At 48.8% G+C, this 13,712-nt stretch overlaps 1 protein-coding gene across 1 annotated transcript in view; it reads left to right on the forward strand.

Annotated features, from left to right (window-relative positions):
• Window positions 1-13,712, forward strand: part of LOC139276865 (piezo-type mechanosensitive ion channel component 2) — a 585,431-nt gene that overhangs the window by 60,693 nt on the left and 511,026 nt on the right. Inside the window, exons 14-15 of the mRNA XM_070894861.1 lie at window positions 2,949-2,981; window positions 5,298-5,410. Of these exons, the coding sequence (XP_070750962.1) occupies window positions 2,949-2,981; window positions 5,298-5,410 (146 nt within the window). The remainder of the gene's footprint in view (window positions 1-2,948; window positions 2,982-5,297; window positions 5,411-13,712) is intronic.

Genomic DNA, 13,712 nt, shown 5'->3' on the forward strand with positions numbered 1-13,712 from the left:
GCCATGATCTTATTGAATGGTGGTGCAGGCTCTAAGGGCCGAATGGCCTACTTCTGCATCTATTTTTCTATGTTTCTATGTCCCAGCTCCTTGATACATAAAAGGTTACTGCACAAGATAATATATTAGCACGTATAGAGGATTGGCTAACAAACAGAATACAGAGAGTCGGGATAAATTGTTCATTTTCGGGTTGGCAATCAGTAACCAATGGGGTGCCGCAGGGATCAGTGCTGGGACCCCAACTATTTACAATCTATATGAATGACTTGGAGGAAGGGACGGAGTGTAACATAGCCACGTTTGCTGACGATACAAAGATGGGAGGAAAAGCAATGAGTGAGGAGGACACAAAAAATCTGCAAAAGGACATGGACAAGCTAAGTGAGTGGGCAAAAATTTGGCAGATGGAGTATAATGTTGGAAAGTGTGAGGTCATGCACTCTGGCAGAAAAAAATCAAAGAGAAAGTTATTATTTAAATGGAGAAAGATTGCAAAGTGCTGCAGTACAGCGGGACCTGGGGGTACTTGTGCATGAAACACAAAAGGTTAGTGTTATGTATGCAAACCTCAGCAATGGTAAGACTTGCCACCAGGGGGCACACCTGTGGGAGACCTAAGGGACACCTGTGCACCCTCGGCAAGCAGGTATAAAAGGCAATCCACCATGCTGCTTCCTCACTTTGGAGTTACATTAAAGAGGTCAAGGTCACAATGGTTTGAGCTTACAGCACAGTCTTGTGGAGTTATTCTGAACACAAACGTTAGTATGCAGGTACAGCAAGTGATCAGGAAGGCCAATGGAATCTTGGCCTTTATTGCAAAGGGGATGGAGTATCAAAGCAGGGAAGTCTTGCTACAGTTATACAGGGTATTGGTGAGGCCAGACGTGGAATACTGCGTGCAGTTTTGGTTTCCATATTTACGAAAGGATATACTTGTTTGGAGGCAGTTCAGAGAAGGTTCACCCCTAGGTTGATTCCAGAGATGGGGTTTGACATGAGGAAAGGTTGAGTAGGTTGGGCCTCTACTCATTGGAATTCAGAAGAATGAGAGGTGATCTTATCGAAATGTATAAGATTATGAGGCGGCTTGACATGGCGGATGCAGAGAGGATGTTTCCACCGATAGGGGAGACTAGAACTAAGGGACATAATCTTAGATGAGGAGAACTTTCTACTCTCAAAGGGTTGTAAATCTGTGGAATTCGCTGCCTCAGAGACCTGTGGAAGCTGGGACATTGAATAAATTTAAGACAGAAATAGACAGTTTCTTAAATGATAAGGGGATAAGGGGTTATGGAGAGCGGGCGGGGAAGTGAAGCTGAGTCCATGATCAGATCAGCCATGATCGTATTGAATGACAGAGCAGGCCCGAGGGGCCGAATGGCAGACTCCTGCTCCTATTTATTATGTTCTTATGTTCATTTCTGGGAGCTGCCCAGAATGTGTCAGTCTACAATATCGGGGAATGTGTGTGTTATTTACCGGTTTATCATATATTTTCCCTACTTTTCTTTATCTCCCATTGATTTGGTGTCCCTACTCTCCTATTTCAGTGGTCTCAAAGTAGAAGGCCGTGCTACTGTGCTCTCTCACAGGTGAGTGCATCGATCCGTCATTGCAGCCTTTCATTTTCTCCATGTTCCATGATGCTTTTCATGCTATTGTACAATCTGTCTTGACTTGCAAAGGCGCGGGGAGTGGGTGTAGGGAATGTGTGGCAGGGGGGTGGCCCAGGGTAACGGTGGGTGGCCCGGGTTGGAGGGAGCCTGGGGTAAGGGTGGGAGGCCTGGGTTGGGGTGGGGTGGGTGCCCCGGGTTGGTGGGGAGGGGTGGTCTGGGTTGGGGTGGGTAGGTGGTCCGGGTTGGGGTGGAAGGGTCCCCCGGGTTGGGGGGAGCCTGGGGTAAGGGTGGGAGGCCCAGGTTGGGGTGGGGGGGGTGCCCCGGGTTGGTGGGGAGGGGTGGTCTGGGTTGGGGTGGGTGGGTGGTCCGGGTTGGGGTGGGAGGGTCCCCCGGGTTGGGGAGAGCCTGGGGTAAGGGTGGGAGGCCCGGGTTGGGGTGGGGGGGGGTGCCCCGGGTTGGTGGGGAGGGGTGGTCTGGGTTGGGGTGGGTGGGTAGTCCGGGTTGGGGTGGGAGGGTCCCCCGGTTTGGGGCGAGCCTGGGGTAAGGGTGGGAGGCCCGGGTTGGGGGCGGGAGGAGCCCAAGACTGCTCAGGGTCAGACTGATATTATCGGACTGCACCTTTTACATTATAATGAGACCTGCTGACCGAAATGCGCCTGATAAAATGGCGGGGAGCGAGAATGCTGTGTGGATACAGTGAGTTCTACACTGCCCCAGTTATAACCCAGGACTTGCCCCATTCACATCTGGCTCTGGGGGCGGGGGGGGTCTGAGGTAGTCAGGATGTCTAGTGATTGCTGGATGGGATTATGTCGCAGTGAGCTTCTTCCTCCTCAGCCTATCCCAGCCAAGTTCCTTTATCGCATGTAATCTTTTTAACACTGTTGTTTGGGCTGCTTTCTCCCCTCCCCCCTCTCAATAATAAAACTTCAATAAATAAATACTGTTCTGGCCATTAACAATGGTCTCAGTTTTCATACCATGTGGAGGGCAAGCGTTTTGTGCACAGGAGGCTCCCAAAAGCAGCAATGAGATGATTAATTCTTGTCTATTTGCTGATATTAGTCCGAGCTCCTCTTCAAATAGTACCCAGGGATAGTTCCACGTCCACATCAGCAGAATCCTCATTGAAGACAGCATCTTCAGCAATGCTGCACTCCCTCAGAACATCTCTCAACCTCAGGTTCGGGAGGATGTCCCACACCTACAACCTGCTGCCTCACAGTCAAGGGTCACACTGACTCACAGCCAAACCAACACGCGTAACAACAGACACTGCGACTTGAGTTTACATGTTAATCTGTCATTTTCTTTATTTTACAGCATTAAAGCTGGTGTTGAGAAGCTGAGCAAGAGGTGAGTTCTATCATCATCATCATAGGCAGTCCCTCAGAATCGAGGAAGACTTGCTTTCACTCTTAAAATGAGTCCTTAGGTGGCTGAACAGTCCAATACGAGAACCACAGTCCCTGTCACAGGTGGGACAGACAGTCGTTGAGGGAAAGGGAGGGTGGGACTGGTTTGCCGCACGCTCTTTCCGCTGCCTGCGCTTGATTTCTGCATGCTCTCGGCGATGAGACTCGAGGTGCTCAGCGCCCTCCCGGATGCACTTCCTCCACTTAGGGCGGTCTTTGCCCAGGGACTCCCAGGTGTCAGTGGGGATGTTGCACTTTATCAGGGAGGTTTTGAGGGTGGACCATGTTCTATCAACACATTGCTGGAGTCGGAGCCTAAACGAGACAATTTATTTATTCATCATTAACACCCATCCCGTGCTTTTAATCTCCTCGGTTTTATTCCTGAAATTGAGTTTCTCCAGTACGGGAGGGGTCACTGATTCAGTGGGCAGCATTCTCGCATCTGAGCCTGAAGATGGTGATTTCAAATCTCACTCCAGAGACTTGAGCACAGAATCACGGCTAACACCAGAGCAGTACTGAGGGAGGTGCCTCCTTCACAATCAGACATAAAGCCAAGGCCCCATTTCTCCATCAGGTAGATATCCCGCTGCAATTTTCGAACATGAACGATTGTACTCAAAGACGCATGAGACAATTCTATTAAATATAATCACCTTAACCTACGTAAACTGGAGGTGATTCAAAACTTGGCTGCCCGTGTCCTAACTCGCACTGTCCCGCTCACCCATTACCCTGTGCTCGCTGACCTACATTGGCTCCCGGTTAAGCAACGCCTCGATTTCAAAATTCTTATCCTTGTTTACAAATCCCTCCATGGCCTCGTCCCTCCCTATCTCTGTAATCTCTTTCAACCTCACAACCCCCTGAGATGTCTGCATTCCTCAAATTCTGCCCTCTTGAGCATCCCTGATTATAATCGCTCAACCATTGGTGGCCGTGGCTTCAGCTGCCTGGGCCCTAAGCTCTGGAACTCCCTGCCTAAACCTCTCCACCTCTCTACCTCCCTCCTCTTTTAAGACGCTTGTTAAAACCTACCTCTTTGACCAAGCTTTTGGTCACCTGTTGTAATTTCTTCTTGTATGGCTCAGTGTCAAATGTATTTGTTTTTTCTTATAACACTGCTGTGAAGCACCTTGGGATGTTTTACTACGTTAAAGGCACTATATAAATAAAAGTTGTTGTTAATATTAAATTTGCAATATTTTATGTTATTACATTAGAATCCGTATTGTCAGCTAATAAATTTCAGGCCAAGGATAAAATGGTAAATGATTTGTTTTTGCAGAAAGTGCTTTGAATGATTAGATTGGTTCACTTTCTCCCTACTGACCAGTCAAGATTGCTTGTCTTCCTAATTCCTCAATCATTCCTGATTGGCCGGTTTCCTGCCTCTTTGCTTTAGATTGACATTGTTCTGACTTGCTGCCGTTTTTTGATACCTGACATTTGCACAAAGGAAGTGAAGGCATACATACCAATTCTAGAATATGAATAGATGGGAAGACATTGCATACGGATCCAGTGGAAGAAGCCGGTCCCGGAGATAAACCTGACACTCAATCGGTAGAGGCCAACCAGTTCAAGCACCATCATCATAGGCAGTCCCTCGAAGCGAGGATGACTTCCTTCCATGCCGAAAAGGGATGAGTTCACAGGTGTTTCAATGAAGGACCTAATATTCCAGATCCCGAACTATATCCTGAAGGGTGGAAGATGCCTGTGCGTGGATTTTTTTAACCTGTGGTGGCCGTTGCACACCAGCCACCACACGGGCTTGACAGAGCTAGGTCTTGGTCCAGTGGCAAGGGTTAACCAAGACGACTGGAGACCAGCTCTGCTGCACGGACCTAGTGCGCACACATATCGCAGTGTGGGCTGGCCCGTGCTGCCCCTGGGCTCTCGCCTCTTCTGGGCCTCGATCACATCCCTCTATGAACTCTCGCCGCTCCTTCGCCCCGACCTTGCCGCTCCTGCTGTATCTGCCCACACTGCAGTCAGCCGTCGCCCTCCTGCAGCAGCACGCGCTGCTCCCTGCAGTGGCATGCTCCCGCACGCTGCTCCCTCCAATGGCTCCAGCCTACTGATGGTCATGCTGGCCGGGACTGCGCCGATTTCCCGGCCAGCTGCTTAAGCAGTGCTGAGAACAGGACTAAGGATAGGCCCCGTGACCTGGTAAAAGAGGTGGTTGCTCCTCAATTTAATTGGAAGCCACCTCAGTACACACACGCACAAGCCTGTTTTGTTTTGACAGATTGAGTGATAAACGCAGCGGCAGCATTAGAAGAAGCACCGACACCTTAGACAAGCTCAACTTTGAAGACAAGGAGCCAAGTTTGGATCAGGAGGAGGAGCCAGATATGAAAGGTAATGCTCTGCTCCCTGTGATTGACAAATGTGACCTGGACTTTGGACTCAAACTCACACAAACTTCAACCTTCACCTTCAGTGGTGTTGTTAGATACAGGAAAACAGAAACTGCGGTTGCTGCAATGTACCAAGGGATTCTGAAACATTCATGAAGAACAAGAGTGAGTAGAGAGTAGTTAAACATAGAAACATAGAAAATAGGAGCAGTAGTAGGCCATTCGGCCCTTCGACATTTGACATTTCAATTAGGCTAGCTTTAAATATAATCTACATACTCTTTATGTACAGATATTTATATAAATGTATGTTTATTTCAAAACAGTTCCTTTATATACATATATAAAATAATAGATGACTGTAAATAAGCATGTCAAGTGCTCGGTCGGCAGCTTAAAGTGTCAGAGAAAAGCTTGACTGGTTAGATCCCCGAGAGACAATGATTTTGTTTTTGTCAGCAATTTTTAATTTTTATAATATTGGCAGGACATGAGTTGAGCTCCTCTGACTGATTTAGTATGGGACGGAGCCATGCCCACCAGGAATCCTGAGTTACTGATCTCAGCTGGACCAAGCACTTGAGACATTATGTTTTGAGACAAATGGGATTGTGGAATATCCAAAATTATGAGAATGGATAGAGGGATGTGATGAGAAGGGTTTAAGGGATAGGATGAGCAGGGATGAAGGGAGTGAGGGATAGGGTGACAGGAATTGAGGGATATGATAAGAAATGAAAGGATTGAGGGTTAGGATGAGTAGCGATGAAGGGAGTGAGGGGTAGGCTCAGAGGGAATGAAAGGATTGAAGAACAAAGGGGTTTAGGGATAGGATGAGGTGATTGAAGGATATGGTGAGGCCTCAACAGTTTTACAGATTCATCAAAAAGATGGACTTGTTAATCAAAAGGTCTTTTTTTTCTAAAAACTTCCTATGCTATTTTCTACAAGACTATCTCCCACATGTGCTACTTCCCTCGATGTATATATTTCTGTCACCATGTGTATCACAGCTCACCTGCTGAGGGCATGTTGGCAGAAGCGATTTCAAAGGGAGCTGTAAGGGGGCAGGGAGGTTAATTGGGCCCTAAATAGAGCAGTGGATGGACGATATGATTGGAGAGAGAATGAGGACAGCTCACTTGCTGCTCTATGAAGACTGTGATGGGCATGAAAAAGCTGCCATGGCAAAGACACCTAGGCTGTATCAGCGGGAAGCCATAGGCCAGAACATGAGGGACTTGTTAGATCTGCAGGGGAGCGTAATAGTGCGGCAGGGATTGGGATGGGCATGATGCAATAAGTTGAAAGGGTGGGGAGGGGTTGTGCGAGTGATAGACACCAAGAAGGGGAAACAGGAAATGAAAATCGCCTGGATGAGTCGGAGAGGAATTTTCCTAGATTTTTTTCCCCAAATTGGGTTGAGTTTTTACCTAGTTTTTGCCTCTCCCAGGAGATCACATAGCTCCGGTTGGGGTGGAGTGTAGAATGTTTCAGTTGTGTAAGGCGGGTGTCACAGTTGTGTGGCGTGGACTTGTTGGGCTGGGTGCTCTTTACCTTTCCACCATTGTTCATTGTTCATAGGTTTATATGTAACCTTCAGGGCTGCTGACCGAGGGCCATGTGGCTCCTCTTCTGCGCTGTAAATTTCTATGCTTCTAAAAGGGGATTGAGAGCAGGATTTGATAGATACAGACAGATACTGAAGAGCAGCATTGACTGGTGACATTATTTGTAGTTTCTCTTCTACTGCGATCTTGAGAGTTGTCTCACTGTGACACTGGGGGGTGTGGTCTGTCCAGTTGGAGCACCTTCTTTGTTCCGAGAAGAAATGGAGCCATTTTGAAAGGAGCTGCCAGTGGAATTAGTTGAGTCCAAGAGACAGGTGTAGAGAACAGGAGGCCCATCAATGCGATGGCGGTCGGCTTTGAAATCACTTCTCAGCGCCTGGTTTGGTGGGGGGGGCGGGGGAGGTTCTGCACTCGCCATCTTGTCTTTCACCGCTGGCCTGGTGGATGAAGGCACTTCCTGGAGTACTACTGGGCCCTACAGATCAGAATGTGGCAGGTTCAGTCTCTGGTCTGTGATCACAGTCGAGGCACTCATCATCATAGGCAGTCCCTCGGAATCGAGGAAGAATGGCTTCCACTCCTAAAATGAGTCCTTAGGTGGCTGAACAGTCTCTGTCACAGATGGGACAGACAGTGGTTGAGGGAAGGGTGGGTGGGACTGATTTTCTGCACGCTCTTTCCGCTGCCTGCGCTTGGTTTCTGCATGCTCTCGGCAATGAGACTCGAGGTGCTCAGCGCCCTCACGGATGCTTGACAAGGGAAATCGCGGTTGACAAATCTTCTCGATTTTTTTGAGGATGTAACTAGTAAAGTGGATAAGGGAGAACCAGTGGATCTGGTATATTTGGACTTTCAAATGGCTTTTGACAAAATCCCACACAAGAGATTAGCGTGCAAGATTAAGGCACATGGTATTGGGGGTAATATATTGATGTGGATAGAGAACTGGTTGGCAGACAGGAAGCAAAGAGTGGGAATAAACGGGTCCTTTTCAGAATGGCAGGCAGTGACTAGTGGTGTTATGTATCTGTAAAGCATGCACTCCCATGTTCCACCACCAGGGAGTGCATCCCCTGAAGTCCCAAGGGATCCCAGCATCCCTTGGGAGCATTGTATATAAGTCAGCCCCTAAGACCTGTTCCTCACTCTGGAGTGTCTTAATAAAGACTGAGGTCACTGTTGCTTTAACCTCCCTGTGTGCAGTCTCATCTGTGTTAGGAACATAATAACTGGCGACGAGTATACGAATCCAACGCAAAGATGCAGCAAACTCTGGGCATCCTGGAGAAGTTCTCGGAGGGTGAGGACTGGGAAGCGTATGTCGAATGGCTAGACCAGTACTTTGTAGCCAATGAGCTGGATGGAGAAGGAAGCGCTCCAAAAAGGAGAGTGGTCCTCCTCAAGGTCGGCGGGGCACCGACCTACAGTCTCATGAAGAACCTTCTGGCTCTGGTGAAACCCACAGATAAGTCATATGAGGAGCTGTGTACACTGGTTCGGGAGCGGTTAACCCGAGGGAGAGCGTGCTGATGGCGAGGTATTGGTTCTACATGTGCTAGCGATCTGAAGGTCAGGAAGTGGCGAGCTACGTCGCCGAGCTAAGGCAACTTGCAGGACAATGTGAGTTTGATGGCTACCTGGAGCAAATGCTCAGAGACATTTTTGTACTGGGCATTGGCCACCAGACCATCCTACGAAAACTTTTGACTGTAGAGACACCGACCCTCAGTAAGGCCATTGCGATAGCACAGGTGTTTATGTCCACCAGCGATAACACCAAACAAATCTCTCAGCACACAAGTGCTAGCAATGTTCATAAATTAACTGGAACTGTGTTTGCGAGCAGAAATGTACAGGGCAGAAACCACGATTTTGCAACTGCCAGCAGGTCTCAGGTGACCCAGATGACTCAGAGTCTGCAAAAAAGGATGAATGCAAGGCAATTCACAACTTGTTGGCGTTGTGGAGGCTTCCATTCAGCCTATTCATGCCGTATGTTTGCAAGAGCTGTAGAACAATGCAGCACCTCCAACGAGCTTGCAGACAAGCTGCAAGCTCTGCAAAATCTGCGAACCACCCGTGACAGAGGAAAAAGATCAGTCCATGGTGGATCAAAGCAATTTCGAGCCTCAGAGAGAGGAGGCAGATGCTGAAGTACAAGGGGTGCACACAGTTTCGACAAAATGTCCACCTATAATGCTAAATGTAAAATTGAATGGCTTAACTGTAGCCATGGAACTGGACACTAGCGCTAGCCAATCCATCATGAGTAAAAAGATGTTTGAGAGACCAAGGTGCAACAAGGCACTCAGACCAGCCCTGAGCCCCATCCATACGAAACTGAAAACGTACACCAAAGAGCTTATCACTGTGCTGGGCAGCGCCATGGTCAAGGCATGGTGCACAAACTGCCACTCAGGATTGTCCCGGGCGATGGCCCCGCACTGTTTGGAAGGAGCTGGCTGGGCAAAATCCGCTGGAACTGGGATGACATCCGAGTGCTATCACATGTCGATGAGGCCTCATGTACCCAGGTTCTTAACAAATTTCCTTCCCTTTTTGAGCCAAGCATTGGAAACTTTTCCGGGGCGTAGGTGCGGATCCACTTGGTCCCAGAGGCACGACCCATTCATCACAAGACGCGAGTGGTACCTCACATGATGAGGGAGAGAGTGGAAATCGAGCTGGACAGGCTGCATCATCTCCCCAGTGGAATTCAGCAAGTGGGCCAGCCCGACTGTTCCAGTACTCAAAAGTGATGGCACGGTCAGGATTTGCGGCGATTATAAAGTAACTATTAATCGTTTCTCGCTACAGGATCAATTCCCGCTACCTAAGGCAGACGACCTCTTTGCGACGCTGGCAAGAGGCAAGACATTTACCAAGCTCGGCCTGACTTCGGCCTACATGACGCAGGAGCTGGAGAAGTCTTCGAAGGGCCTCACCTGCATCAACACGCACAAGGGACTGTTCATTTATAACAGATGCCCGTTTGGAATTTGGTTGGCTGCAGCGATCTTCCAGAGAAACATGGAGAGCTTACTTCAGTCGGTACCACGCACGGTGGTTTTTCAGGACGATATATTGGTCATGGGTCGGGACACCGACGAGCACCTACAAAACCTGGAGGAGGTCCTCCAGCGACTGGATCACATAGGGCTGCGGCTGAAGAGGTCGAAATGCGTCTTCATGGCAACAGAAGTGGAGTTTTTGGGGCAAAAGATCGCGGCGGATGGCATTCGGCCCACAGACGCTAAGACAGATGCTATCAGGAACGCGCCCAGGCCACAGAACTGCAGTCATTCCTGGAACTCCTCAACTATTTTGGTAACTTCCTACCGGGGTTAAGCACCCTCTTAGAGCCCCTACATGTGTTATTGCGTAAAGGTGAAATACTGGGTATGGGGAGAAAACCAAGTAATTGCTTTTGAGAAAGCCAGAAACATTTTATGCTCCAACAAGCTGCTTGTATTGTATAACCCGTGTAAAAGACTTGTGCTAGCATGTGATGTCGTACGGAGTCGGGTGTGTATTACAACAAGCTAACGTTGCAGGGAAGTTGCAACCTGTCGCCTATGCCTCCAGGATCTTGTCTAAGGCCAAGAGGGCCTACAGCATGATTGAGAAAGAGGCATTAGCGTGTGTGTTTGGGGTAAAGAAAGTGCATCAGTACCTGTTTGAGCTGGAAACCGATCACAAGCTCCTCACATCCCTGTTTGCTGAAAACAAGGGGATAAATACTAATGCCTCAGCCCGCATACAAAGGTGGGCACTCGCACTATCAGCATATAACTATACCATCCACCACAGGCCAGGCACCGAGAACTGTGCAGATGCTCTCAGTCGGCTACCATTGCCCACCACGGGGGTGGAAATGGCGCAGCCTGCAAACTTGTTGATGGTGGCGCAGCCCGCAGACTTGTTGATGTTCATGGAAGCGTTTGAAAATGATAAATCACCTGTCACGGCCCGCCAGATTAGGACTTGGACCAGCCAAGATCCTCTGCTGTCCTTAGTAAAAAACTGTGCATGGGAGCTGGGCCAGCATCCCCGTTGAAATGCAAGAGCTAATCAAGCCGTTCCAGCAGCGAAAGGACGAGCTGTCCATTCAGGCAGACTGCTTGTTGTGAGGTAACCGCATAGTGCTACCCAAAAAGGGCAGGGAGACGTTCATCTCGGATCTCCACAGCACACACCCAGGTATAGTAATTGTCATGTATGTAACCATCACACAACTGTAACCTTCATGTAACCACTGCACACTGTACATATATCCGAGAAATGCACACCTTGACCACAGGGGGTGAACTTGTGGGAGGTACTCCTCACCTGGGCATTCAGGTATTTAAAGGGAGGTCCCACGCAGGGTCAGCACTTCTTGGTCCTGGGAATAAAGTTGAAGGTCACATAGTGACTGTGTCTGCCTCATGTGATTTTGTAGCAAGGTGCAGGGACACCACAGTATTGATGAAAGCGATAGCCAGATCCCACGTGTGATGGCCCGGTATCGACTCTGACTTAGAGTCCTGTGTACGGTAATGCAGCATGTGTGCTCAGTTGAGCAACGCGCCCAGAGAGGCACCACTAAGTTTGTGGTCCTGGCCCTCCAGACCATAGTCAAGGATCCATGTCGACTATGCGGGTCCGTTTCTCGGTAAAATGTTCCTGGAGGTGGTGGATGCTTTTTCAAAATGGATTGAATGTGAAATAATGTCGGGAAGCACTGCCACCACTACCATTGAAAGCCCGAGGGCTATGTTTGCCACCCACGGCCTGCCTGACGTATTGGTCAGTGACAATGGGCCATGTTTCACCAGTGCCGAATTTAAAGAATTCATGACCCGCAATGGGATCAAACATGTCACCTCGGCCCCATTTAAACCAGCCTCCAATGGGCAGGCAGAACGGGCAGTATAAACAATCAAACAGAGCCTCAAACGAGTCACAGAAGGCTCACTCCAAACCCGCTTGTCCTGAGTACTGCTCAGCTACCGCACGAGACCCCACTCACTCACAAGGGTGCCCCCAGCTGAGCTACTCATGAAAAGGACACTTAAAACCAGACTCTCGCTGGTTCACCCCAACCTGCATGATCAGGTAGAGAGCAGGCAGCTGCAATAAAATGTAAACGATGGTCGCGCCACTGTGTCACGGGAAATTGATCTGAATGACCCTGTATATGTGCTAAACTATGGACATGGTCCCAAGTGGATTGCAGGTACGGTGATAGCTAAAGAAGGGAGTAGGGTGTTTGTAGTCAAACGAGACAATGGACAAATTTGCAGAAAGCACCTGGACCAAACGAGGCTGCGGTTCACAGACTGCCCTGAACAACCCACAGCAGACACCACCTTTTTCAAGCCCACAACACACACCCAAAGGATCAACAACACCACCGCGGACCAGGAAATCGAACCCAACACGCCCAACAGCCCAGCAAGGCCAGGCTCACCCAGCAACCCTGCAGGGCCAACAACACGCCAGCCCAGCAAGGGCACAGCCAACACACCAGAACAGACATTTGTACCGAGGCAGTCCACCAGGGAAAGAAAGGCTCCCGACCGCCTCACCTTGTAAATAGTTTTCACTTTGACTTGGGGGGGGAGTGATGTTGTGTATCTGTAAAGCATGCACTCCCATGTTCCGCCAGCAGGGAGCTCATCCTCTGAAGTTCCAAGTGATCCCAGCATCTCTTGGGAGCACTGTATATAAGTCAGCCCCTAAGGCCTGTTCCTCACTCTGGAGTGTCTTAATAAAGACTGAGGTCACTGTTACTTTAACCTCCCTGTGTGCAGTCTCATCTGTGTTAGGAACACAATAAGTGGGGCCCCAACTATTTACAAAAGACATTAATGATTTAGACGAAGGAATTGAATGTAATATCTCCAAGTTTGCAGATGACACTAAGCTGGGTGGCAGTATGAGCTGTGAAGAGGATGCTCAGAGGCTGCAGGGTGACTTGGACAGGTTAGGTGAATGGGCAAATGCATGGCAGATGCAGTATAATGTGGATAAATGTGAGGTTATCCACTTTGATGACAAAAACAGGAAGGCAGATTATTAGCTGAATGGTGACAGATTAGGAAAAGGGGAGGTGCAACAAGACCTGGGTGTCATGCTACATCAGTCACTGAAGGTAGGCATGCAGGTACAGCAGGCAGTAAAGAAAGCAAATGGCATGCTGGCCTTCATAGTGAGAGGATTTGAGTATAGGAGCAGGGAGGTCTTACTGCAGTTGTACAGGGCCTTGGTGAGACCACAACTTGAGTATTGTGCAGTTTTAGTCTCCTAATCTGAGGAAGGACATTCTTGCTATTGAGGGAGTGCAGCGAAGGTTCACCAGACTAATTCCCGGGATGGCAGGACTAACATATGAAGAAAGACTGGATCAGCTAGGCTTATACTCACTGGAATTTACAAGAATGAGAGGAGATCTCATAGAAACATATAAAATTATGACGGGATTGGACAGGTTAGATGCAGGAAGAATGTTCCCGATGTTGGGGAAGCCTAGAACCGGGGTCACAGGATAAAGGGTAAGCCATATAGGACCGAGATGAGGAGAAACTTTTTCACCCAGAGAGTGGGGAACCTGTGGAATTCTCTTTCAGGGAAAATTGTTGAGTCCAGTTCGTTGGATATATTCAAGAGGGAGTTAGATGTGGCCCTTACGGCTAAAGGGATCAGTGGGTATGGAGAGAAGGTGGGAGTGGGGTACTGATGTTGAATGAT

Source organism: Pristiophorus japonicus, chromosome 12 (genome assembly GCF_044704955.1).
Source record: "Pristiophorus japonicus isolate sPriJap1 chromosome 12, sPriJap1.hap1, whole genome shotgun sequence".
NCBI lineage: Eukaryota > Metazoa > Chordata > Chondrichthyes > Pristiophoridae > Pristiophorus > Pristiophorus japonicus.